The 27,466-nt window shown below is 48.4% G+C and overlaps 1 protein-coding gene across 7 annotated transcripts in view; it reads right to left on the reverse strand.

Annotated features, from left to right (window-relative positions):
* The window catches only part of Abca3 (ATP binding cassette subfamily A member 3), a 56,208-nt gene that overhangs the window by 6,913 nt on the left and 21,829 nt on the right, over positions 1 to 27,466 (reverse strand). For all 7 annotated transcript variants that reach the window (XM_013347292.2, XM_026780205.1, XM_005349187.2 and 4 more), the window contains 20 exons: positions 26,840 to 26,956; positions 26,464 to 26,584; positions 25,441 to 25,614; positions 21,626 to 21,807; positions 19,284 to 19,427; positions 18,730 to 18,859; positions 17,831 to 17,985; positions 17,429 to 17,584; positions 17,053 to 17,263; positions 15,629 to 15,779; positions 13,924 to 14,022; positions 10,396 to 10,582; positions 8,939 to 9,242; positions 7,657 to 7,930; positions 5,612 to 5,816; positions 5,107 to 5,326; positions 4,685 to 4,843; positions 3,001 to 3,173; positions 971 to 1,099; positions 662 to 856 (listed from right to left, as the gene is read on the reverse strand). In XM_013347292.2, the coding sequence (XP_013202746.1) occupies positions 662 to 856; positions 971 to 1,099; positions 3,001 to 3,173; positions 4,685 to 4,843; positions 5,107 to 5,326; positions 5,612 to 5,816; positions 7,657 to 7,930; positions 8,939 to 9,242; positions 10,396 to 10,582; positions 13,924 to 14,022; positions 15,629 to 15,779; positions 17,053 to 17,263; positions 17,429 to 17,584; positions 17,831 to 17,985; positions 18,730 to 18,859; positions 19,284 to 19,427; positions 21,626 to 21,807; positions 25,441 to 25,614; positions 26,464 to 26,584; positions 26,840 to 26,956 (3,486 nt within the window). The remainder of the gene's footprint in view (positions 1 to 661; positions 857 to 970; positions 1,100 to 3,000; positions 3,174 to 4,684; positions 4,844 to 5,106; positions 5,327 to 5,611; positions 5,817 to 7,656; positions 7,931 to 8,938; positions 9,243 to 10,395; positions 10,583 to 13,923; positions 14,023 to 15,628; positions 15,780 to 17,052; positions 17,264 to 17,428; positions 17,585 to 17,830; positions 17,986 to 18,729; positions 18,860 to 19,283; positions 19,428 to 21,625; positions 21,808 to 25,440; positions 25,615 to 26,463; positions 26,585 to 26,839; positions 26,957 to 27,466) is intronic.

Raw genomic sequence — 27,466 nt, forward strand, 5'->3', positions numbered from 1 at the left:
CCACACCTCACTGCTCTGCTCACACACCTGCACAGTATCCATACCTCATTGCTCTGCTCACACACCTGCACACATTATTCCTATCTCATTGCTCTGCTGACACACCTGCACAGTATCCATATTGCATTGCTGTGCTGACACACCTGGACACCGTATTCCTATCTCAGAAGCCTGGGGTGGCCCGTCCTCCAGTCCAGCACCCCCTGCTACCCGCTCAGAAAGAGGAGTCCACTGCCAGGCCTAGTCATCCCTCTTCCCCTTTTCAGCTCTGCTTGGCACACAGGGGCTTTCTATACTGTCCCTAAGCATTAGGGGACATGTGGGCTGTACTTCGTCCATTCCCACTGTGGTTTCAGCCTAATGTATGGTAACCTGAATGGGCCCTGGGCCTTCTCATTCCTCCTTTTTTCTCTCTAGGCCTTCAAACCATATTTTAAGTCCCAGACACAGAACATTGTTGGGTCGACACAAACAGCTAAGTTATGTTTCCTTGACCAGCATTTCTTTCCTTTCTACCACCTGTTTAAGCCTGATCCTGTCACGGCCTTGCTCTGATGTCCACAAAGATTGCTATGCCCACAGTGAGCCAGAGACAAGTCTACCTGGCCTCTCGGGTGGCCCTTGACTGCTCAGACCAGTAGGGCCTCCCTGCTGCACCTACCTTGCCGATATCAGAACTGATGCTGTAGCCTCCAACAAAGGCATCCCCTGAGGTGATGGTCTCCTCCCCAGTCAGCATTTTGAATGTTGTGGTTTTCCCAGCTCCATTGAAACCCAACAGGCCAAAGCATTCCCCTTTCTGGACGGCAAGGGAGATCCTGTCCACAGCAAGGAGTGGTGCTCGCTGGTCATACACCTGTAAGATGCCGACGAGAAAGCCCAGGTGAGGAGGCTGAAGATAATGCAGGACCTCTGGCCTCTAGGCCCCACTAGCTAGGGCCAGTGGGGTGGAAGGCGGAGCTTCTGTTACCTTGGAGAGTTCATTGATGATGAGCGGTGTGTCAAGCATGGAGTCCAAGCTGGGGACCAGGACTCGGCTCCTCTCGTCAGCTACGTCTTGGTCCTCAGGAAGCACTGATGTCCGGTTCTGCAATTCTGCCTGATTATTTAAGATGAAGAAGACTACACATGTGAATCCCAGTCCCATAGAAGGAAGGATGGGCGCTAGCGTCGACATGGGAAATGATGGGACTTCTCACCCCTACCCCTCACGTATACACTCTCTCGTAAGAGGCAGGGTTCTTAGCGGCTGAACTCAGTATCTGGGCATCAGGTCTAACACAAGAATCGCGTGGAACTCAAGAAGAAAACCATAATCAGGGATGTGAAGGAGGGGTTTTTTTCATTTATTTTTATTATGTGTATGGTTGTGTGTGTGTGTTTGTATGTGTATGTGTTTGCGCGTGCATACATCACATACATGCCTAGTGTCTGTGGAGGCCAGAAGAAGGCACAAAATCCTGTTTTTAAAACAATTTTTATTTATTTTTTAAACACTTTTTAAGAGTGTATTTTATATGTATGGGTTTTGTTTAGCTTGCACGTATATCCATGTGCCACATGAGTGCAGTGCTTGTGAAGGCCAGAAGAGGGTGATGGATCCCTTGGAAAGGATGTTACATTCAGTTGGGAGCCACCATAATTGAAGCTGGTTCCTCTGGAAGAGCAGCAAGTATTCATTACCTTTGAGTCACCTTCCAACCCTCTTTTCTTTTTTAAAATTAAAATTCTAATTGTGTGTGTGTGTGTGTGTGTGTGTGCGCACATACGTGAGTGAAAAGCCCACAGAGGTCTGAGGTATCAGATATCCCTGGAGCTAGAGTTATGGGTAGCTGGTTGTTAGACATCTAACAGAAACTGAACTTTGTTGAGATGTATGTGTTCTTAACTGCTGTTTTTCCAGCCCAAAGGACTTGGTTCTGTCTTCCAGCATGAGTTCCAGGGTTCTAATTCAGGCTGACGGGCTTATCCAGCAAGCACTTCTACCCTCTGAAACTCTTGCGAGCTCATGTGTGCTGCTGTGTTGTTCAGGGTAGCCTCAACTACTGAGCGCATGACATCTGCCTGTTGTGGAGCCGAGACTACAGGTCCGCAGCACTGCCTGTGTCGGGGAAGACTATCACACGCGTGGGCGGGAACTCTGCACCACTGCCCGTGTCGGAGAAGACTATCACACGCGTGGGCGGGAACTCTGCACCACTGCCCGTGTCGGGAAGACTATCACATACGCGGGAACTCATTCAGGAGCTGTAATGTTTCTGAGAAGTCAGTTCAACTCGGACTGATCTGGATATCCAATGTGATCCTGACAGACTTTGTTCTTGTTTGTGAGGGAGGAAATAAAACCACCGAGTATATCTGAAAGACCGAATGTGTGGGGCCAGTAAGATGGCTCTGTGAGTAAAGGCATCTGCTGTAAAGACTGACAACCAAGTTCTATCCTGGGAGTCACATGGCAGAAGGACAGAATCAATTCCCACAAGTTGTTTTCTGACCTCCACATTAATTACTTAATTAAAAATGAATATATGGCCAGACAGTGGTGGCAAAAGCCTTTAATCCCAGCACTCGGGAGGCAGAGGCAGTTGGATCTCTGAGTTCAAAACCAGCTTAGTCTACAGAGTGAGTCCTAGGACAGCCAGGTCTACACAGAGAAACCCTGACTTGGAAAATGTGTGTGTGTGGTATGTGTTAACAAGTGAGCAGACTCCTGTCCAGCTGGGCACCTCAGGAGGCTGAGGTACTGTCTCTCAGGCTTTATGGCAGAGAAAATAATGAGTGCTGAGAGCCCTCCCGTGCTGTGACAGTGTACTCGGATCTGGCCATGCTAGGGAGCCATCGCTATGTGCTGGCCGTGAGGCGGTGTGACAAATGGGAGGACACCCAAGGTGCATGAGCTTCAGAGCTGTGCTCAGAGGGAGGTAGTCCTTCACTGTCTCGGGCCCATGGCAGATGTGGGGAGCACCTACCAGCATTCCCAGGCTTCCAGGAGCCACTCACCAGAGTCCATCTCCTCTGGAAGGCACAGATGAAGGTCCTCAGTCTCCACAGCAGGTTGGTCTCAATGAGGAAGAGCAGGGTGAGGTAGATGCACCCTGAGGCAGCCATGGAGGTCACAAACTTGCCAACCCCTGGGGTGCTCCAGGCATAGAAGTTCTCCTGGTACTGGATGTCTGTACAGGGCAAGGAGCAAGGCTGGGCCATCTGCCATATAGTCTATCCCTTCCCAGACCCCAGCCCTGCCCTTAGCTCCCTAGGCCACACAAATGCCCAGACCCTCCACCAAGGCTCCAATTCTTGAGGTCATGCCTTGTGTCTGTCCAATGTCAAACAAGAGCCTAGGTACTTTCCAGCTCTGGAAGAATCCTGCCATGTGAGGTGTCCCTTGTATACCTGTGATCAGGGACCAACCACGAATTACAGCCTTGTCTGCTACTCACACTACTTTGAGTTGAGACTGGGGAGAGATGTGAAGGTGCCCTAATCACACCCCTCTCCAGGCTTATTCAAGTTTAGAGAAGGGACTCACAGGCCCTGTCTTAGGGGAGGGACTGCAGTTTTGTCTGAGGGTGTGCACGGCTCTACAGAGGGACTGCTATGCTCCTTGCTGATGAACAAAGGAAACCATTCCAAGTGTAAAAAGCCCCCATCCCCAATCACATCAAACTCTCGATCTGTGAATGTGACTTTGTTAAGTAATGACACATTGAAGATGCTCCTAGTTAAAGACCTAAGGGGAGATACTGGATTTGAAGTTGGCCCCAGATCCAGTGACACGTCCTTGTAAGAGAAAGGCAGGAAATGTGAGACCCAGAGCCACAGAGGAGGAGGCTGCGCATAGACAGAGGCAGGATGGATCCTCCACTGAGCCTCTGGAGGGGGCATGGCATTGCCCACACTTTAACTACGGATATCACATGTCTGTTGATTATCCCACAGGTTGTGTGTGGTATTCTGTTCTAGAAGCTGCAGGGCACGAGGACATACAGGAAAATCAGATGTCCAGACGCAGGCCCAGAATATGGAGGCAGAAGTAAGGGCAGGTGATGACTCAGACTATAAGCCCTGTTATGGAGCTGGCATGCAATCTCTAGTGTGAGGTATTAAAAAGGGGGAAATCTGGGGCCGGAGAGACGGCATGGCAGTTAAGAGCACCGGCTTCTCTTTCTGAGGAGGATTCAATTCCAGGTTTAATTCCTGGTACTGACGGGGTGGCTCACAACCAACTTTTCTGGCCTCTGGGTACCAAGCATGAAAGTGGTACACAAGCAACACACCCATACATATAATTTTTATTAAAGGTGGAAATTTAATCCACCCGTGGCGTTCGAAGGTGGGGCCTCTGAAAGGTGACTAGCATTAAATACACTCTACAGGGCAAAGCTGCATAACTGAACCCTGATGGCTTTCTAAGAGGCCAGAGGACACACAAGCGTCAACTCATCTTGGGTCACATGAAGCCTTGTGCATCTTTGGGATTCTGTGAGCAAGATGACCACTGCCAGAAGTGGGCCTTTATCCTTGCAGGACAGTAACAACCTCTTCAATCTATAACTTGCTCAGCCTCTGATACTGTTATAGGGAGCAGAAAAAGGGCTGGTGTAAGCCCCTTCACTGGGTAAGGCCTGGAGAAGCTCTGGCAGCCAAGGGTGGGAGCGGAAGCAGGGTCCACCTGGACACTCACTGTACTTCTTGCAGTAGCGGGCAGCGAACCATGAGGACGTGCAGTACCGCTGAGTCTCATAGTTCTCATAGAAGCTGCTGACCGCCATGCCTAGGCAGTGGTTTGGCAGCACCAAGAACACATGATCCAAGGTTCTGGAAAGTTCTTCTAATTTTACAGCTGTGAAGAGGTACAGACAAGTTAGTGGTGGCAGACACGACACATCTGCCTGAGGACAGATCCAGGGAAGGAAGGTCAGGTCTCAGGTATCCCTGTATCAGGCATTGGCTGATCGGATTTAGCCCAGAAAGTGGTTCCTCCTTGTGTGGCCCCTGGGAGAATGTTCCAGACACCCTCCCACTATTGTGACTGGCAAACAGGGTCTCTTGTACAAAATGGTTAAGTGGGCGGCCAGTGGTCTAGGGTGGTGCCCAGTCTCCCACCTGGGATGCGCATGACAGTGACTATGATGAAGGGGGCAATGCCGGACAGGATGTTGAATATGGTCAGCCTGGTATAAGCCGTGGACGCAGCCGAGAAGAAGAAGCTCATGAGGTACATGAGGGGGATGATGGCCCAGCCGTACAGCAGCAGCAGCAGCAGCAAGTCCGCCAGGTGGCCGTCCCTCGTGAAGGCTTGCACATCGAAGGCTCGGAACACCACCTGCGGCGGTACAGATGAGGGCGGTCAGTGCACAGGCCAGCGGGAACCAGCGCCAGGGAAAGGGAACCCTGGGAGCAAAGTTTCCTGGTTACCGGAGCTAGAACCAGGACAGCTAGCCCAGTCCCTGCCCATCAAAGGGCAGGGAAGAAACTTGGAGTTTCCAACTGTCCTCTTGATCAGAATTCAGCTGCTACACGGGCTTCTCTGCTGGTCCTGGTTTTGCAAGGGGACCTCAGGCGTGTTCCCTGGGTGTGCAGGGCAGGGACTGGCACACCCAGCACTCACCAGAAGTAGCAGACTGGGAATGAGGAAGGAGATGAGGTCCCACAGCAGAGCGGAAAGCCAGAAAGTAGCCACACGGACACCGCTCACAAACTGAATGTGCTTGGCCTGGACAGCCCTCTCACTGACTGCCAGGACAGAAAACGTGCTGGCCAGAAATGCCATGGCGATGAGCAAATTGAGGGCGATGTCAAATCCCTTCCGGCCCCTGGGGAGGGCAGAGCACAGTGCGTCTGGGTAGTGGGAAAGATTGAGCCCTTGGTCATTACCATCCAAACCCATGGACAGTAGCCACACCACTCAAGGGGGATAAGGAAGAACCCACTCCCTGAGGACGGCTCCTCCTGGGGTCCCAAATGAACAAGGACAGAGTTCTCCCCTAGGCTTCTCTGTGAGTTTCTAAACCACTGTCTCTGCACTCAGGGACACTGCCCTTCTGTTTGTCACTGTGATTGCTGGGAGCTCCTGCCCTGCTCTCTGATCACCTCTAGCTAGACCTCGTTGCTAAGTTCCTGGGTCCCTATGGTAAACAAATCCCCCTTCCTGTTACATTCTGTGTCCTATAGCGAGTCAACAGCAACACCTTCTAGAAATGGGCTCTGAAAGCTTTACTTCAGGGTTTAAAAATCTTCAGATCATCTCAATAAATGGTATTGGGATAAAGAGTAGGATTAAGCTGGGTGTGGTGGCGCACACTTTAATACCAGCACTGTGGAGGCAGGAGCAGTGGATCTCTGTGAGTTTGAGACCAGTGTGGTTTACATAAGGAGCTTCAAGACAGCAGAACTACACAGTGACAACCTGTCTCAAAAGAACACAAACCAGCCAGGCATGGTGGACTAGCCTTTAATCCCAGCATTTGGGAGGCAGAGGCAGGTGGGTCTCTATGAATTCAAGGTCAGCCTGGTCTACAGAGTGAGTTCCAGGACAGGGTCAATACATAGCGAAACCCAATCTTTGAAAAGCAAAACAACTCCCCCAACCCAAAAAGTGTCTGGCAAGGAAAAGCAAGGGAAGGCAGGGGAAGGAGGAGCGGTAAGACCTGAACACGGACAAACCCTAGAAACACCATGCTGATAGGTCATGTGCTATATACAATTCTATTTCTAAGAAATAACCACAACAGGAAGCCCTACAGAAACAGGAGGTGAGCAGTTTTAAGGACTGAAAGTTAGGAGGATGTGCTGTGGAACGATGCTCTTGTATTTTGTAAAGATTTGTCACTCGTATTGGTTTAATAAGATGCTGATTGGCCAGTAGCCAGGCAGGAAGTATAAGTGGGGCAACCAGACTAGGAGAATCCTGGGAAGAGGAAAGGCAGAGATGCAGTCACAAGCCAGATATAGAGGAAGATGAGAATGTCTCACTGAGAAAAGATACTAAACCAATTGGCTAAACATAAATGAGAATTATGGATTATTTAGGTTGTAAGAGCTAATTAATAACAAGCCTGAGCAACAGGCCAAATAGTTTATAATAAATACTAGCCTCTGTGTGATTCTTTGGGACTGAACGGCTAGAGGACTGGGCAGGACAGAAACTTCCGTATAGAATGATGAGTGACTGTTGGAGAGTTCAGGACTGTTTTGGGGACAATTTAACAAAATGACACTGAGGTGAAGGGGCCACCTCTGGCTACACAAACAAGTGGCTGACTGCATATTGCATGCTGTGGGTGACATGTTCATGAACAACTGGTATCTTCTAAAATTCTGTGCCCCTTAGCCTGTTCTTTGGGCCTTCCAGTCTGTAGTCTAATGGGTGCAATTGCCTTTCTAGAGCTCTAAGCACAGTCCCTGCTCTACTACCAAGGACCCTGCCAGGAAGAGAAGGCAAAGATGCCCACTGGATCCTCCGACCACAGACCCTGTGGGACGGGTGTTTGGAATCTGATTTGCTGAGCAGCTGAAGTGACCTTGGCCAAGAGGCAGCAGCATCTAAGGTAAATACATCATCATTCTGTGATATACAAAGCCTTATTACTGACACTGTCCCAATGGTGGTCCTGGTGTGGGACACCTGAGTGGGTGTGAAAGCTGTACACGTACTCATTGAACTGGTCCTTGGCAACTTGCAGGGTGCTCCGAGGCTGGGGATAGTTGGAGATCTCAATGGAGGCCCGAGGGCCACACAGCAGCTTGAACAGAAGATTGTCCACGATGGCCAGGGCAGTGGCTGGGGAGTGGTATGCCTGGTTGTTGAACAAGGCAGTGACCACTGTCTGCTCTCCTACATCTTTGAAGGATGTTGCTACCAGACACCGCTCATTAAAGCCGCCCCCTTCCACTGAGGCCCTGAAAACCAGGAACTCCTCCAGGTCACCTGTGGAATAATGCAGTGTCAGGTACCAGGTGGGACAAATAGGAGCACCATCATCATCCCAGTGACTCTGATGATGATATGATCACCCATTTACCAAGAAGAAACTGTCATTTTGTCATCAATTAGTCCACAGAACCTCAGGGTTGCTCGTCACAATGTGGGAGGGAGCAATAAAAGGAAAAAACCTGCCAAGACACTTCATTTAACCAGAACATGGCAGTTCTAAGCCTGGGGCAATCCTGAGCTATAGCTACCAGAGACTCAAGGCAGTTTTAAATTCCAAGGTGCTGGGGGCTGGAGAGATGGCTCAGTGGTTAAGAGCATTGCCTGCTCTTCCAAAGGTCCTGAGTTCAATTCCCAGCAACCACATGGTGGCTCACAACCATCTGTAATGGGGTCTGGTGCCCTCTTCTGGCTAGCTGTATACATAATAAATAAATAAATATGTAAATATTAAAAAAAATTCCAAGGTGCTGAATGAAAGTACCACATCTCATGATGGCGCACTATCAGCAGCCTAGACTACACACAAAGATGAGTTATATAGAGATCACTGGACTTCTGCATTTTGTTTTGCTGCATGAATATCTGGGTGTGGGTGTTAGGTCCCCTGGAACTGGAGTTAAGACAGGTGTGAGCTGCCATGTGGGTGCTGGGAATTGAACCCATGTCCTTTGGAAGAGCAGCCAGTACTCTTAACTGCTGAGCCATTTCACCAGCCCCTGCATTTTATTTATAAAAGGTTCCGAAGACTGGGTGTGTCCAAGTCCTAACTGTGCCTGTGCCTCTGGTATCCCAGGATACTTCCCCTGATTTAGGAGCATGAGCTCTAGCCTATGGGACATCTGGTGATGCTCAAAGGCAAGTTTGACTGTTGTGATAGAGGTGGGCCATTCCAGGGAAGCTGCTAACTGTCATGAAGGCAAAGGACAGTGAAGGACGACCCACCGTAGAGACAGCACCGACGCTGTCAGCACCACTGGACCCCATGCCCCGGCTACTCCTTACCCAGCACTTCACGGTGCTCCTGGCCCTCAGCCTGCAGCATGTCTTTTAGATGCTCAGACAACTGCTGGTGCAGCTGAGAGCTGCTGGAGGCTGAGAAGGGCACAACTGTTCTGCCATACTCGTTCAGGCCCAGCTTCAGGAGAGGGTCATCAAGGATCTCTGAGGTGTAGTTGATAGCCAGGAGGGCCAGGGTGATGCAGGTCAGGGGGACCAGGACCTGAGCCGCTACCATCTTCCATTCCCGCCAGCTGTATGCAGCCTTCTTCAGGAACATGGCCCAGAACTGCTGGCAGTGGAGGGCAAGCTGCGGCGGAAGGGAGGCAGATGACATGGCTGTACATGGGGGCTGGCCGCAGGCCAAGTGTTGACCCAAGTAGCACCACTCTGTGGAACTCTGGGTGACACTGTCCCAGGTAGCTACACCAAGAACAATTTGTGGTGATGTGGGACCATGGGTGGAGCTCCAAAACTGAGAGGGCACATGGGTTTGTAAGGTCTCACTGTAGCCACAGAAGCTTGGCAGATACTCTTCTCAGAGTACTGAGGGTCTGGCTGGGGTTCCCTGCCTTTCACCACAGAGAGGACTTTGGTCTAGTTTATACACAGCAGACAGACAACTCCCCTCACTGCCTCCCTGGACTCCCCTGCGCTACATCTTTCCTTCTTGACCTCCTAAGTGCAGGTCTCAGGACCTAGGGATCAAGCTCCCAGGCCCAGGCTTTGCACATGCTGGGCTATTTGAATTTGCATTAGACTATTCTGGTTTTTGTTATTGTTGTTTTGAGACAGGGTTTCTCTGTGTAACAGTCCTAGTTGCTAGCTGTCCTGAAATTAGCTCTTGTAGACTAAGCTGGCCTTGAACTCACAGAGATCCGCTTGCCTCTGCCTCCCAAGTGCTGGGATTAAAGGTGAGCGCCACCATCACCAGGCTTGGATTAGGCTATTCTGACTCTAAAACGGGTGCAGAGTCCTCCCTGCTGCTCTCTGACCTCATTAGATGACTATCAAGGCAGGTAGCACAAAGCCTGGCAAAGGCAGGCTTCCCCAACAGGGCAATTTCAATGTTAAAAGCAAACACAGTTTTCTGTGAGTTCCCAAGCTAGAACATCAAGACATTCAGCCGGGAATGGCGGAGCACATCTGTAACCCCAGCCTTTGGAAGCAGAGCCAGGAAGGTCACAGCTTGAGGCCAGTCCTGGCCTATCAACTTAGACAACAGAGTGAGCTCTTTTCTCACAAAATATCAAATAAAAAAGCCATTTGAATGTTTTCTCTCCCTGTCGACCTACTAATCTGCCCTCAGTTTTCTACTGGAACTCCGGCTGTGTGGACGGGCCCCCTGCCATGTGGAGCACCCCTGCCATGTGGACTGCCCCCTGCTTCCCCTAAGACAAGGAGTTCAGAGAATGATAACCTTCCCGAGCTGGTCTTGTGTGGTCCCAGCTCCAGGTGCTCACCCCTGTGTTGAGCTTGAGCACGGCTTCTTCTTCCTCTATGAGGGCTCCAATGCCGTTCGTTGGGTCCATCACTCCGCACAAGTTACTATCCAAAGCCCAGTCACTTGCCCGCCTCTCATGTTGGTACTGCAGCGCAGGAAGCTGGATGGCTTGAATGTCCATGCTGGTGTCTACCAGCTTACCAACCCTGCACCAGATACAGTCACCAGTCATAACTCAGCTCGTTGGTAGGGGATGAAGCTATTGTTCCACCCAGCAACAGACACAGGAAGAGGACTTTTTATAGAGGCTCTGAAGCAGAGCAATGCCATCAGCTTGTGTGCTCATGAGTTCACCTACCCACCAACACATATCTCCAGAACATCATCCCTGTGTAGCCAGATGTAATGCCCATGGGAAAGAGACAACCAGCTGGGGTTCCACTGCAAAGGGAACTGCCCAGCATTTGTGACCAGGGTGATTAGGGGGTAGAGAAGGGATGTACAGCACCGTGGCTTCACCATGTATGAAGATAGCTCATCATGCAACTGGTGCTGGGTCCCAAGAAGACAAAGTTCAGGGGCACTGCTGGTTAAAGCTAAGCTGGGAGGCAGACAACTGTGCTTCAGGGGGCATGGCAGGGATAGACACTGTAGAGGGAGGCAGGCCATGGGGTTGCAAGTCCTGCAGCAGGTACTTGGGGCCGCACTGCAGCCTGCTCCAGGCTGTCACACAGTTGGAGTTAAGGTGTTCACAGGCACATTCTCTTTGGGCTCTAGTTAGGGATATGAGCTGTAGACAGTCTCCCCACACACTGGAAAGTTCTTGGAGGCAGGGCCCTCTCTGGTTCTTTTTCTCTTCTGGCATTTGTGTGGTAGTGCCCATGCTATCCCTTGATATGGGATTCTCCTCGGTATGCTATGAATATGTTTTATTACCATTGTTTATTAAAGAAGCTGTTTTGACCAGTGGCTTATTAGAGTAAAGCCAGATGGGAAATCCAAACAGAGATACAGAGAGAAAGTAGGTGGAAAGAAGCCGTGTAGCTGCCAAAGGAGAAAGATGCCAGCCAGAACCTTACCCGGTAAACCACAGCCTCGTGGTGATACACAGATTAATAGAAATGGGTTAATTCAAGATGTAAGAGCTAGCTAAAAATATGCCTAAGTCATTGGCCAAACAGTGCTGTAATTAATACAGTTTCTGTGTGATTATTTGGATCTGAGCGCCCGTGAAGCGAATGGGCAGTCCCTGCCTGCAGCCCCTAGCTAGTCACTGAGCAGAGAAACGACAGGACGAACAAATGAGTAAAAAATGAGCGAATGCAACAGATGAACAAAAAGACTAGGAAGCCAATGACATTCTTTTCTATTTTAATGCTTCTGACAAAAACCTCTAAAGTGACCGATGTGTGTTCCTAATGGAGCCACAAAATGGCCGTATAATCCATTCCAGGCATTTATCCAAGAGGAATAAATGCATGTAACCACACAGAAACTTGTATACAAAATGTCCACAGAAACATGACCGGTAAAAGGAAAAAGAGAAAGAGCACACACATGTCCTTCAACTGAAATGAATAAACAAAATGAAGGCTGCTCAGCCATGACAAGGAACAATGCTCTTCAGACACACGCTACAGCCTGGATGGACCTCAATGGAAGTGTGCTAAGTTGAAGATGAGACAAAATACTATACGCTGTATGATCAAATTTACGTCAAGCGTTCACGACAGCAAAGCTTTAATGACAGAAAGCAGGTCTATGGTTGCAACTGACGGTGAGAAGAACACGGAGTGCTAATACGTGGGTTTTGAGGAGTGGGGCAGAGAACGTCTAAAACACCTTAAGTTTAGTACAGTGAAGACTGAGAAACTGTGAGCACATCAAAACCATATCAAAAAGGTGACTTTTAAATATATATAAATCATTTTAGTAAAGCTGCCATTTAAAAACAGAGTGCTGGGGAGGTAGCTGAGTGCACAGCAGTAGCCTAGCATGTGCCAGTCCCTGATAGGATTCTCAGCCCTGCAAAAACCCAGCCTAAGCCAACCCTGCAAGCAGTCCTTGATCAGGGACAACTGAGCTATTGAGCGGCTGAGGGGCTTTCTGGTCTACCCCAAGGAAGCTCGTTTCTGCCTGGCTTTGTTCTCTGAAGCTTTCTTCAGGCCTTGCTCTGCTGGTCCCTGCCAAGCCCCCCTTCACTGATTTTCCCAAGCCCATTTATTTTATTTTATTTTTAAATTTTGATACAAGATATTACTATGTAGCCCTGGCTGTCCTGGAACTCACTCTGTAGACCAGGCTGGCCTTGAATTCACAGAGATCCACTTGCCTCTGTTTCCTGAGTGCTAGGAATAAAGGTGTGCACCACCATGTCCGGCCTTTTAAAAAATGTGTATGTGTGTGTGTGTGTTACATGCATATATGTGTGGAAGTCAGAGGACTTCCCTGGGGAGTTGTTTCTCCTCTTCCATCGTTAGATGGGTCTCAGGGACCAAACTCAGGCTGACAGGCTTGTTCTGAGTCATCCCTGGCCCCAGACCCATTTATTTTTCAGAGTCAAATCACAGATTCAAGATAGAGCCACCAAGCTGGTGGTAAATTAAGAATAGGCCACCCACCATCTGAGTGTCTGCTGCGCTGCCCGTCCTTACTGCTAACAGGGTCCTGGGCAGGCTGGCAGAGACCCAAGGCATTTTTCTCCTGAGATGAGTTACTCAGATAAACCACTGGCCTAGAGCTGAGGAAAAATGACAAGGTCAGAGGCTGGATGGGGTGACCAAGTGGATCAGGGACTAGACAGGCACTAAATACCAGGAAACACAGAGATGCAGAGGCTTACACGATTTCTGAGAGTCACCTGGAATTGAGCCCTCGGGGACAGTTGACAGCAGATTGGCATGTGGCTCTTTTATTCAACTAAGACACACCAAAAGCTGCTCTGATTTTTCCCTTCTTCTCTCCCCTGGCTGTTCTGTTTCAAGGAGCACAAACTCTTCCTGTGCCTGGCTGTACCCACTGGTCTCCCTACAGCGATGCTGGCCTTTCCTGTTGGTCTCCACAGTCCCTGAGGTAGATGCCTTTAAGCACACAGCACAAGATCTTATAACTTAGGCTGCCTCCTCTGACCATGGTTTCCTCAAGAAGAAAAAATTATTTCGTAAAAAATATTTTACTTCCAGCTATTAGCACTATACCAGCTATATAAGCATTCAAGACACTCCCAAGAAATATGGCAATGGTCTGGTACTCCAAGGATCCGAGAGCTAATCTATACCCTTTAGTATAGAAGCACAAATCCTGTGGGGTGACCCATGCTGTGCTGGCCTGTTGTGGGGAGGTAGGCCAGGCACACTCCTCACACTGAGGCCATGGCTGCATACTCATACTCATACAGGTCTCTGTGAGACTCACAGCTGAACTCTGCCTTGGAGCACCTGCCCTGCCCTGCTCACTCTCCACCTTCGACAGTGGCCTAGGGCAGAAACCTTAAAAGAAATCATCCCCAGTGAGGGTCTGGGACAGATGGAAGCCCACACTTACTGACCGAAGGAAGACTTCCTCCATGGTGGTGACAGAGGCTCCGAAGCTGGCGATACCCAATTCCTTCTGCTTCTTCTCCAGTTTAGCAAACAGACTTTCAAACCTGAAAAAGTGATAAGGCTTTTGCAGACACTTTCTAAGTAATCACCTCTGTATACAATGCAGAAAAGACAGGGTAGAACTGTCTCTTGCAATGCTATTTTTCCTTCTTTAAAGATGAATTAAACAAATATTTGGCGGTCGAACCTGCAGCTTCCCGGTGTTGTGCACTGTCGAGCAACAGCCACACTGACAGAGTTCTTACTTTTATAGAGATGTTTTAGGTTCATGGAAAAATTAGAGGAGATAGAGATTTATTATGTCATCCTACACATTTTCCCTTCTGAGCACATGGACTTGGGCCCTGAGAATACAAAGGAACCACAAAACAACCTGAAAAACAGACAGACAGACAGACCGAACCCTTCTGATGACTATTACTTGACTGGAGGGCTTTGAGAATAACACTGGAAGAATCACAGAACAGATGTGATGTACAAAACACACAATTTCTATTAAAAAGAAAACCCACAAAATCAAACACACACATAAACCATGTATATGAAAGTGGCAACAAAACGGTTGATATGATGGATATGAAGATAGATATGAAGATCTAAAAGTGATCCATAACAGAGTTAAAGATATTACCCAGAGGCAACACCCCTACCATTCTGACCAGGCAGGCAGAATGGAGAAAGGTGATGATCAAGTATTTGTGAGCTTCCCGACCCATTCAATAAATACTGGAAAACAAATGAAAAACCTTACTCAAAGCAACCATGAGAGAGGTACACGCTTTCAGCTGGGTGTGGTAGCGCACACCTCTGATCCCAGTACTGGGAGGCAGAGGCAGGCGGATCTCTGTGAGTTCGAGGCCAGCCTGGTCTATAAGAGCTAGTTCCAGGACAGGCACTAAAACTACAGAGAAACCTTGTCTCGGAAAAAAAAAGAGAATATTTATTAAAACAGTTTTGAAAATGTGAAATGAATAGTGGAGTTTTTATTTATTTATTTATTTTAATATTTATTTATTATGTATACAATATTCTGTCTGTGTGTATGCCTGCAGGCCAGAAGAGGGCACCAGACCTCATTACAGATGGTTGTGAGCCACCGTGTGGTTGCTGGGATTTGAACTCAGGACCTTTGGAAGAGCAGGCAATGCTCTTAACCACTGAGCCATCTCTCCAGCCCGGCCCAAGTCCTTCTGAGGAGGCCTTGAGTGGATCTCAGACATTGGACACTGCCTTATTTACACAGGTGAAATTTGATTTTGCTTTGATTTGATTGTGACTGTACTCTGGCTCTTCCCTCTTGAAATAAGAAAGTATTTAATGAAGCCGGGCAGTGGTGGTACATGCCTTTAATCTTAGCACTTGGGAGGCAGATACGGGGATCACTGTGAGTTTGAGGCCAGCCTGGTCCAGAGTGAGTTCCAGGACAGGTTCCAAAGCTACAGAGAAACTTTGTCTCAGAAAAAAAACCAACCAACTAACCAATCAAACAACAACAACAAAAGAAATACCAGACCAGTGGATGCTTTAGAACCCCCATTCCTGGGCCAGAGGATGAGAGATACTCAAGCAGTCATAACAGAGAGGGCACAGAGCCCTCTCAGCCATGGGAACTTCCTGGGTCTGTATCTGTGCACTCTCTAGGACACGTACCTGTGTGTGCTTTCCTTGGGAAGAATAAAGGACAGCTCGGCCCCAGCATGGCTCTCCAGCATGGCATTGGGGACATGGTGGTGTACTAGCTGAGAGATACCTTCGGGATTGCAGTGTGGCTCTTTCACCAGTGTCATGTGGTAGCCGGCTCCTGGAACATATGGACCAAGTGTCAGGCCCTTTGGTGGCCCCACTGCTTCTGACACGCCACATCCCTGTGGCCCAAATCAGACATCTGCACACTGGGTACAACTGGACCAGAACAGGTTCATCTTGGGCTCTTCTATATAGTGTCACCTCCCACAACCTATGTGGGAAAAGTGCTAGGGAAGCTGGGTCACTGAACGCAGCCAGGTGCACCTCCTGGGAGCCAGAGCCTTCGTGAGGATAAAACCTCCAGCAATAACCTAAGCATGCGAGTGTGTCTGTGTAGTAGGATTCATGCAGATCACGGCTGCAAGGAGGAGACACAGCAGGAGCTGTGAGGCTATACTGCACGCACTGAGCTCTGTCTGGCTTCTTGTCAATAATGCTTTTCAGGAAATGGCCCTTTCTTGTTCCCTTCAGAGGCAAGGGTGTTGGACCCAGAACAATCAATGGCATGGCTAACTGGGCAAACAGACAAGAAGGAACAAGCAAAACTCTCGAGGCCCTAGTAAAGATGGACAGAAGACGCTCTTGGTAAAGGAACCTCAGTATCTTCACTAGGCACATGGCCACTTAGGATGACAGAGCCCCTCTCTAGCCCTGGCTAGACTGGGGAAATCTCTAGGGGTAAGTGCTTGGCATGGGAGAGGTGAGGTGAGAACGCTGGGCATTTTGTGGGGAGAAGTACTCTTGTATGAGGGGAGGAGAGAGGCACTGTTAGACCAGGAGGTGACAACAGAAAGCCACACATTCCACACAGCAGGGGGCTGACTCGTCACTCAGCCTGCTGGACTGGGTTGTGCAACGAATACTGCTCTTAATGCGAGCAACATGAAGGAAAGCACCCATGTCTACTCCCATGGATTCCTGCCCTGGGCAGTCCTGCTGTGGACTAAACAAGAGCCCTACCACTCAAGTACTCTGTCCTACTATCCCCACTGGATGGACAAGAGAAGAGAAAGCTCGAAGATGGCCTTGCCCAGCCACTATGGGGACCCTTCACAGGGGGTAGTGGCACTGGCCCTATCATTAGATGGAGGCTGACCTGAACTCCTCCTTCACACTTCTCACCATATTTCTTTCTTTTTTTTTTAAATATTTATTTATTATGTATGCAATATTCTGTCTGTGTGTATGCCTCCAGGACAGAAGAGGGCACCAGACCCCATTACAGATGGTTGTGAGCCACCATGTGGTTGCTGGGAATTGACCTCAGGACCTTTGGTAGAGCAGGCAATGCTCTTAACCTCTGAGCCATCTCTCCAGCCCCTTCTCACCATATTTCTGCTTGAGGAACAGTGATGACCCACAGCACTGTAGCTCCCCCTTGGCCATGATGGCAATGCGGTCTCCCAGCAGGTCAGCTTCGTCCATGAAGTGAGTGGTCAGCAGGATGGTGCGGTCACTCTTCTGCTGCTGAAGAAGGTCCCAGATGGCCCTCCTGGACACTGCATCCATGCCCGAGGTGGGCTCGTCTAACATCAATACCTGGAGGGCAGAGGTGAAGCCTTGTGACAGTGACAGAACCATGTGCTGTGTGGCCTTCTGCAGCTTGACTTGGGGGTTAGTAAGATGTCCTCACCACCCCCGGGGCTGTCCTTGTGTAGGAGCCTGACTTGGCTGCATCAAGAGGCCAGACCCCCTGCCCTATACCTTGGAACCGGCTATGAGGGCGATGCCAATGGAGAGTTTGCGCTTCATCCCCCCACTCAGGAATTTGGACCGCAAGTCCCGCTTGTCCTCCAGACTAAGGATGTGCAGCATCTGCTTGACTTCTTCAGGGCACTTCTGGAGAGAGAGGCCTTTCAACTGAAAGGTGGGGAGGAGAAGTACGAGTCAGGTGGCGATAAAGGTGCCAAACCCTCTAGCAAGTTCTCTGGCCTAAGAGATATCTTCCTTTGGCACGAATGGACTCTGCTCATCTGCGTAGGATTATCCTTGCTTCCATGGACTAGCTCCTCAGAACAGACTACTGAGAGGCTAATGGAATACTGGGACAGCTGCAGAATCCTTGGTAGAACAGTCACTACCCACACGTCTGTCACCCTAACTCACCTGTGCATAGAAGTAGAGGTGTTCTGCAACTGTCAGGTTGTCAAACAGGACATCGTGCTGGGGACACAGGCCCAAACTCTTTCGGATTTGAGCCATGTCTTGGGAAATTTCATACCCATGAATATATGCATGTCCACTGGTAGGAGGAAAGAGACCTGCAGCCAAATCAAAGACCCCCAAGTTCATCATGAAAATCTTGTTCACTTGTGCAAGGTACAAAGACCTCCTGACTCAGCTAAATTACTGCCCCCATTTCACTGAGGACCGTATCCAGAAGACAGTACTGGACCCCTGCATTCGGCTACGTAAGGCTCTGTCCAGCAGAGCAGTAGGGGACAAATGATGGGACCTCAAGCTCTGTTGCAGGGCACACCACTCTGTCATAAAAAAGAAACTCACTCTCATGCGCACAAGTGTGTGCAGATACTGGCTCCAGCACTATCACAAGCCCCACTCTCAACGTCAAGGTGTGTGCTACTGACAAGCACCTCAGTGTTTCAGGAAGAAACTTCCACACGGGTGAAGCAGAGTCCCCTCCTTTCCTCCTCATATACCTTACTCTTTCCCATGGGTACTGGGACTGAACGTAGGGCCCAATGAATGCCAGACAATCACTCCACACGGATGCACATCCCTAGCCTAGCACAGCTCTCTACAGTCCTGTGTGGCTGGAGAATTAGCTGTACTTGTCTTTACTGACCCCACCAGGTTTGGGCATTCATAGACAGGCTGAGAACAGGGTGGGAACCATTTAAAGGCTCCTGTGTTCCTCTGGGCCATGGGCCTAAAACTTTACTGGGTATGAATGAGTCATATGAGAAAACAAATCCATGGCTGATGGGAAGTAGCCAGAGGGGAAGGGCCTGTCTGTCATAGATGGACATGGAGCTACCTCTCACCTGTTAGCATAGACATGGTCGTGGTCTTGCCAGCACCGTTGTGGCCCAGTAGGACTGTTATCTGTCCTTCATACAGGTTCAGGTTCAGGTCTCTGATGCCCACCTTGTCCTTATTACCCACTTGGAACACCTGTAGGTAAGGCAGAGAGCTGCCTGACTTCCTGTGGCTCTCAGGGTCTTCCTTTCCCTTTAGGCCTAGTATCTCAGGACACTGAAGCAGGCACCATGAATCAACACCCAGAACAGAATTGTGGGGCAAGGCTACATGCCTCTGTTAGTCCCTACATGACTTCCTTCTTGTTACTGTGCATCCAGTGTAGCCTGTACTGAGTAGCTAGTGCAAGGAACACCCAGGACTAGATGGTCACAATGCCACAACACCACAACACTAACCAACCTGGGGCCAGACGTGAAGGGATGGTTTATACCCTGGAGAGTGGGTCAAGAGCAGCTGCGGGGATCCCATCCTCCCCCTTCAGGTGTTTAGGATAGCTGGAGGGAGCCAGGCCTGGAGAGAGCACCTCTAGCTGACTGGTCTGCCTTCAAGGCCTCACCTTAGATAGATGCTTGATTTTGATCCCAGCTACCAGGTCCTCCGGCTCGGCTTCAAAGTACTCAGTTCTGAGAGCCTTTTCGGGGTCACTGTCTTCTTCTTCTTTCCCTACGACCGTCCTTGGGTTCCCGCACCAGTAGGACGGCTGGGATGCAGGCATATGGGTATCAGAGTCATTAGTGTCAGTTCATTTTATTCACAAGCAACAAAGTAACTACCATTGACACACTAAAGAGTGCAACAACGTGCCATCACTGCACCTTCACAGGGTGTATGGCTGAGGAGACAACACCATCTTTATACTGAGTCCCTGCATGTTTTCTGATTTGACTATACCCGGGAAAGCTCTAGTTCTTGCCTCCTAATCTGGTAAATGGGCACAAGAGTGGACTGTTGTGAAATTCAGATTTAACAAAGAAAAGGGAATTTGCCATCGTTATGAAGAGACATCACTGAGCAGCCCTGTCCAGAGCACTGGGGGTGTGGGGAGGAGAGGATGTGATGGCTGCTGAGGATCTGTTAGTTCTGTCCTCAGCTCTCATGGGCACACTGTACCGGTGCCAGACACATCTTGTATGGAAAGTGACTGTGAAGTCAGAATGGATTTCACATAACAAAAGCCCATAATTCAATGGCATTTTCCCTCCATAGCTATGGCCGGGTGGTGGTGGCGCACGCCTTTAATCCCAGCACTCAGGAGGCAGAGGCAGGTGGATCTCAGTGAGTTCCAGGCAAGCCTGGAGCTACAGAGCGAGTTCTAGACAGACTCCAAAGTTATAGAGAAACTCTGTCTTGAAAAACACTAAAAAAGAATAATAATGTCTGTCTTCTCTAACAACAGGTGTCACCTTGCATTTGATGGAATACAATAGCTGACACTTGACAAATACTTGCTGAATCAAAAAAAAAAATCAAAAAGAAAAAAGAACTGGACCTAACTATCAATTGGAAGTTGCTAGTAGATGATGGTGAACCCTGGCCTGGGGATACTACGTCACCAATACAAATGAAGTTCACTCATTAAAAACGCTATATATTTAAGTAGAAATATGCTTCCAAACTAAAAATACACTTATAAATATGGCTAAATAAAAGTCTAAGAACTAAAAATAGATACTTAGGCATATGCATTCAAAATAACAAACACTGCTATAATAATAAAAAGCACATTTCATGTCTGGTTTATAATATGGTCCACTTTTATCAAGCAAATTGTCTGCAGGGGCCAGGCAGGAAGTGCACAGGACAAGTTGCAAAGGCCATGAAGACTAGTACTGTCAACCCAACAGCATCTAGACTCACATTGGAGACAACCTTCTGGGCATGTCTGTGAGCGAGGTGGGAAGACTCACATTACACATAGGTTTCACTGTTCATTCATGACTGAAGGAAAAGGAGAAATTGAACGGAGCACCAGCATTCAGGATGTCTACTTCCTGAATAGAGACGCTATGTGACATTGTGTTCCTGCTGCCATGTCTTCCCTGAAAATGAATGAAATTTATGCCCTGGCAATGCTGAATTCAGGACCTTTGGAAGAGTAGACAGTGGTCTTAATCGTGGAGCCATCTCTCCAGTCCCTCAATAGAATGTATCCTCCCCGCCCCAAACTGTAGCCAGAATAAACCCATCTTTCCTTAAGATGCTTTTATTAGGTGTTTGTCAATGAGAAAAGCATTACAAAGGCACAACCAGGCATCAGCAGTGCTCCTTTCTAGTGGTGGGAAGTGCTATCTATTTCAAAAGTGTGGTTCCCATCCCCACAAAAAAAGTTTCATTGTTTTGTAGGCAGAACAGTAAGCTGTTTGTTGTTATGCTGGGGACAGACCTCAGTGTTTATAGGAGAGGTCCTGGGCTTAAACCTTGACATTATTTCTAAAAATTAAAAGATTTTTCATGAACAAGGAAGTGTGTTTGGGGGCACCAGTGGCTGTGTGCTTCAGTCTCCATGAGCCTGCATCTCAGAATCTCAGACCCCGGGGAATAAACTCTGTCTTTACCCTATGAACAAATCTTTTTTTTTTTTTTTTTTTTGGTTTTTTCGAGACAGGGTTTCTCTGTGGTTTTGGAGCCTGTCCTGGAACTAGCTCTTGTAGACTAGGCTGGTCTCGAACTCACAGAGATCCGCCTGCCTCTGCCTCCCAAGTGCTGGGATTAAAGGCGTGCGCCACCACTGCCCGGCTTCTATGAACAAATTTTAAGGGCCCTAGGGACAGAAATGCACGGGTCAGAGTTCCCTAAGCCAGCCCTACACAGGTGTCTTGATTGGAACTGGAAGGGGTCCCGTGTGAGTGCTGGAGATACCTCTGTCCCCCAAAGAAGTGACCTGCTTGAAGCACTCACCATAAGGAAGAAGTACCAGGGCTGGGGCACGCCAAACTGGCCTGGGAAGACAGCCTCCACGTACCAGGTCACCAGGCCGTAGAGCACCGAGTCCAGCAGCAGCATCCCCAGCACTTGTCCAAAGCAGAAATCGTCATCCACGTTGACAGGGTTCAGGAGGTCACGCCACTGGATGCCAGTGCCTGAGGATGCACCAGGAGTAGTCCATAACCGTCCTGGCTACACCTCCCACGTGCTGGTATTACAAGTGTGCACCACCACACTCAGCGTATGCTCAGTTAGGGACTGAACCCTAGGTAGACACAACCAGCTGAGCCACATCCCACCCCTAGACAACTTTTCTTCAAGTCTTGAAGACAGCAGTAAGTTTAAAAAATTAGCAAATTGGAATACTATCAAAAGCTCATGAACTTGAGCTAAGGAGATGGCTCAGAAGTGAAGAGCAATGGTACTTCTTCCAGAGGACCTGGGTGTGATACCTAGCACCATTTTGGTGACTAACAACCCTCTGTAATTCCAGTTCCAGGGTATCCAACTCCCTCTCCTGGTCTCTGCAGGTAATGCATGTATGGAGTGCACAGAAGCAAATGCAGGCAACTCTCTCCAATGATATCTTTAGTTTTTTAAATTTATTATTTTTATTTTTTATTTTTATTTTTTACTTTTTTAGATTTTCAAGACAGGGTTTCTCCGTGTATCCCTGGCTGTCCTGGAACTCACTCTGTAGACCAGGCTGGCCTTGAACTCAGAGATTTGCCTAAGTCTGCTTTCCAAATGCTGGGATTAAAGGCATGTGCCGCCATTGTGTGGCTATCTTTAAAATTTTTAAAAGCTCATAAACTTTGCATTTCATTGGTTACATGTTTACATACGCATACATATATGCATATGTATATACATAGGTACACAAATGCATGCACACATGAGATCTGGTGTTAGGTCAGTGTGAACCAATAAAACCGAAAGAACTCAGGACTATTATGAAGCTCTACAAAGCTCATCATCGGTGAGGAGCTACAAGGCACATCAGTGTCATAGCCCTGAAAGCCTGGACCTAAGCATCTGACAGTCTTCCGTTGGCCAGAGGACCCTGGATGAAATGTTTGCTCCACAGCCTTGGTGAATATGTACCCTCAAACAGCTACAGAGTTGTCTGTTTTAAGGAAAGTCACATGCATATATGTGACAGTTGCTTAGCTTGGTTTTTGTGGGACTCTTAACAGTGGGAACAGGGGCTGTCTCCAATACTTTTACTGGCTTTTGGGACCTTTTTCCTCATACTGAATTGCCTTGCCCAGCCTTAATACAAGGGGAGGATTTTAGTCTTACTGTTTTGTTGATATTATGAGAGGCCTGACCTTTTCTGAACAGAATTTGAGGAGGAGAAGTGGATGGGGGGGGGGAGCAGAGGGGAGGTGGTGAGGAAGTACTGGAAGGAGAGGAGGGAGGGGAAACTGTAGTCAGGATGTAAAATAAATACATTAATTAATTAATTAAAAAAGAAAAGTCACTACACAACTTTGAAAAAAAAGGTGCCATACATTGAGATTCCTCTTTGGAAATGGTCTTTTATTTTTAAAAAGATTTATTTTTATTATTTTTAAATTATGTATAGGAAGATGTTTGTGGCTGCATGTGGGTATGTGTGTGAGTACAGGTGCCACAGGAGGTCAGAGGTGTCAGATCGTCTGTACCTGGAGTTAGACAGTTGTGAGCTGCCTGATGTGGATGTTGGGAGTGAACCCCAATCCTCTGAAAGTTCAGTAGGTGCTCTTAAATAATGAGCCATTTCTTCTACCTTGTAAAAGGCTTTCTTTTTTTGTTCTTGTTTTTCAAGACAGGGTTCCTCTGTAGCTTTGAAGGCTACCCTGGAACTAGCTCTTGTAGAATTCGAGGTTGGCCTCGAACTCACAGAGATCCACCTGCCTCTGCCTCCCGAGTGCTGGGATTAAAGGTGTGCACCACCACTGCCCGGTTCTGTAAAAGGCCTTTTAAAAAGTACTACAGGCCTTGGAAGTTTCTGCTATTTTACAATGTCTACACTCTATCCATAGGCTACTAATGACAGAAACACACAGGCATTCTGTTTTGACCTCTTGAACTCCCTGCCCCCACCTCCTTGGTGCTGGGATTACAGAAGCACTGCCATGTCTTGTTTTATTCAGTGCTAGGTAACAACCAAGGCCCTCATAAAAGGTAGATGTTTTGTTGATATTTGTTTGCTTGTTTTGTTTTATAAGACAGAGTTTCACTCTAGCCCATGTATGGAACTCATTATGTTTCCTGGGCGGCCTCAAACTCACAACAATCCTGCTGTGACTTCCTTAGTGCTAGGATTACCTTGCTCAGTGGTATGGTTTGAATACATGGCCTTATATTCATCTGTTTCCAGTTAACAGTGTGAGAGACAGCCCTCATAAACGAACCAAAGCTGCTGGGCGGTGGTGGCGCACATCTTTAACCCCAGCACTTGGGAGGCAGAGGCATGCGAATCTCTGTGAGTTTGAGGACAGCCTGGTCTATAAAAAGAATTCCAGGACAGCCAGGACTACACAGAGAAACCCTGTCTTTGTTGTTGTTGGTTTTTGTTTTTGATTTTGGAGACAGGATTTCTCTGTGAAACAGCACTGGCTGTCCTGGAACTCAATCTGTAGACCAGGCTGACCTCAAACTCACCTCTGTGAGTCCCCCTGCTTCTGCCTCCTGAGTGCTGGGATTAAAGAAAAGCCCTGTCTTGAAAAACCAAAAATGAACAAACAAAAACAACCTCCCCAAACACAAAACAAAACAAAACAAAACAAAACAAAACAAAACAAAACAAACAGCAAAAGGACCAAAGCTGTCATGAAACAGGTCTTAAGGAATGGTTTTCCTTTTCAGTCTCCTGCTCTATGAGAAACTACATCCATGATGCCATCTTGGAAACAGGTGTCCCATCTCCAGAACTCCCAGCCTCTAGAGCAGTGAGAACCAAGCTACTGTTTCACACATTACCAGCCTCAGGGGCTCTGTGACAGCAACACAAACACATCTGACCAGACGGGCCTCATGCAGTGAAGGGAGAGAATGACTCCCAACAGCTGTCTGCTGACCACCACACATGCCCTGGGGCACATGGATGCTCTTGTGTGCACACATACAATAAAAAATGTAGTAAAAAAGTTTCTAAAGGGAATGGTGAGACGGATTAAGAGTATTTGCTGCTCTCGCAGAGGACTGGAGTTGGATTCCTGCACCCACATCAGGTGATTCACAACCCTTGTAACTCCAGTTTCAGGGGACCTGATACCTTCTTCTAAATCTGTGGGACCTTCACTCACATGTGCACACCCCTACACACACACACACAGAGTTGAAAATAAAAATATACTTAGAAGGCCGGGCAGTGGTGGCACACGCCTTTAATCTCAGCACTTGGGAGGCAGAGACAGGTGAATCTCTGTGAGTTTGAGAGCTAGCTCCAGGACAGGCTCTAAAACTACAGTTAAACTCTGTATCGAAAAAAAAAATTACACTTAGAAAACTTTCAAATACAGAAGGAGGAAGAGAATCAAGCTAATTGGTAAAATCTAGTCACTGGACAGAGCAGATGGGGTGACCGACACCTCTCGTGTTGTGTTTGGCTCCTAGTGGCCTTATCTGAGCTACTTCCCCGTTAGTCTAGGGCCAAGCTAAACACCCTAGCAGGTGCTCCAATCAGTTTGCTTTCCACCTGATGTGAGTCTAACTGTTAGAAACACTTTTGGCAAGATGCTTCTTACGAAGCTGCAAGAATCAGCAAGGCATGACTTGCGACTTTTGAGGATAAGACTTACCTTTGGCTTCAAATTTTCCTATGAGCTGGGCTCCCATTGCCATGGCAACATTAGATAGGAGACAGGATAAGAGTTTTTGGCTCAGGGTCATCCAGTTGTACCGAGGAGCCACGAAAAAGTAGGGGATGAAGGTGAAGTAGTACAGGAAGCCACCCACGGCAGCTGCTATGTTGGCTGTGGGAGAAGGAACATGGGTGCCATGAACTTGCTAGGAGACTTCTACCCCACCCAAGTCAGACCCCACCCCACCCAAAACCCAGCATGGGGACTACAGCATCTTCTGCATTATTAGCCCCCTCATGCAGCTCTTTGACCACCTGCAGCAGCACACACAAAAATGTATACACATAAAACACGCTGGCAACAGCTTGAATGTAAAATAGCAACCAAGCTACTATTTTGCATGTGTTTTTTAAAAACAATAAAATTACTTAATAGGGAGCTTGAGAATTCAGTGAGGTATGGACTGACCTGAGACATACTCAATTTTAGGAAAAATTTAAAAGCATTTAAGCTTAAAACTACGAATAATTACTAGGAGAAATGTAGTTTGTATATTACAAGCTATCAGACAGCCAAAAACTATTGTGAACTTTCTCTGTTCAACAGAAGTCAACAAGGAAGAAAACATAAGCACAAGATGACAAGAAGTTGAAGACAAAATTCAGAGAGCAGAAACGACCAGAGTGTACAGGCAGGCAAAGCTTTTATTGCTAGTATCTCAGCAGTCCACAAAGTCACACTTGCCTTCTGCCGACTCCCCTTTCCCTGTCACATCCTGCCGCTCCTCTCTGGCTCACAGCGCATGCTCTCTGCCCTCTACCCATCGCCTGGCTCCTTCCTGGGGGATTCTAGGAGGCTCTGCTATGGCCTTTATTGTATTCCTTTCTGCCTCCCTCTCAAACTCAGCCTTGGGGTCATCAAAATACATCCCTTTGACCCTGTGACCATGCATAAACCCCCTTGTTTCCCTAGACCTGCATGACTCCAGTCCTCTGGACTAAGGGGAACAACAGGACTCACCTTTACTGAAGAAGGTACTGACCATGAAGCTGAAGGAGATGGAGGAGATTGCAAAACACAGCAGGAAGACCAGCACCAGGGAGGGGTCGCTGTTCGAAAGGACTGCTATGTCCTTCTTCACCTGTAGAAGCCAGAGTGGCAGGGTGAGGCAGGGAAGGCAGAAATGAACCAGGAGGGGCCTAAATTTCCAGGTCTCAGGGACACTGCTGGATGGGAAGCGATCCTTGTTTCACCCAGTGGGAAGCCCTGCTTCTTTTCCCCAGCAGGGGAAAGACTTGCCCTGGGGTCAGTGGCCATGAATGTTCTACGGCCTAGAGTGCTGGGATCTCTGCACCCCCCTTCTTCCTGCCAAAGTCCTCACAGAAGCCACACTTACTTTGACACAGAACAGCAGGGTCATGAAAGAGACCATGATGAGGAAGAACAGGAAGAACATGAGGAACCACGCACTCCAGTGCAGCCAGCTGCTGAGCCCCATCATGCGCATGTACTCCTGTGGACGGGAAACGGCATCACAGATTATCCTGTCTGCACGCTAGCAGCTTTTCCCCACAGTCCCATGTGTGCCAGTCTGCTTATAAAAACACAGTGCCATCTATAGGGCAGGGAGCAGCCCAGCACACCTGTGCTGTACGCATAGGCAGGAAATACCCAGCATACATGAGGGGAAAGAGAAGGCTGTGGTCTGTCATGCTAGTGCCTGTCCAACAGTTCTTATCCCTGTGGTGAGAATCTAGCCCTTTTCTGCATTTCATCAGTGTTACACACCACCTATCTGGGAGGCTACCCAACAGTCAAATCAGCATTAATTGCCCTTTCCTAAGTCACGATGGTCGGCCCCACTCCCTAGCCCACCATGCAATGTGGCCTGGTCTGTTCTGCATCATGAGAGCTAAGATCATTGGGCCCACTAAGTTCTGTCATGCCAGGAAACCCCCTTCTCTGCTTGTGCCTCATTCAGGCGTGACACAGGTACCCAACAGCTGTTAAGCTGGTGAATTCT

The sequence above is a fragment of the Microtus ochrogaster genome, chromosome 7 (genome assembly GCF_000317375.1).
Source record: "Microtus ochrogaster isolate Prairie Vole_2 chromosome 7, MicOch1.0, whole genome shotgun sequence".
NCBI lineage: Eukaryota > Metazoa > Chordata > Mammalia > Rodentia > Cricetidae > Microtus > Microtus ochrogaster.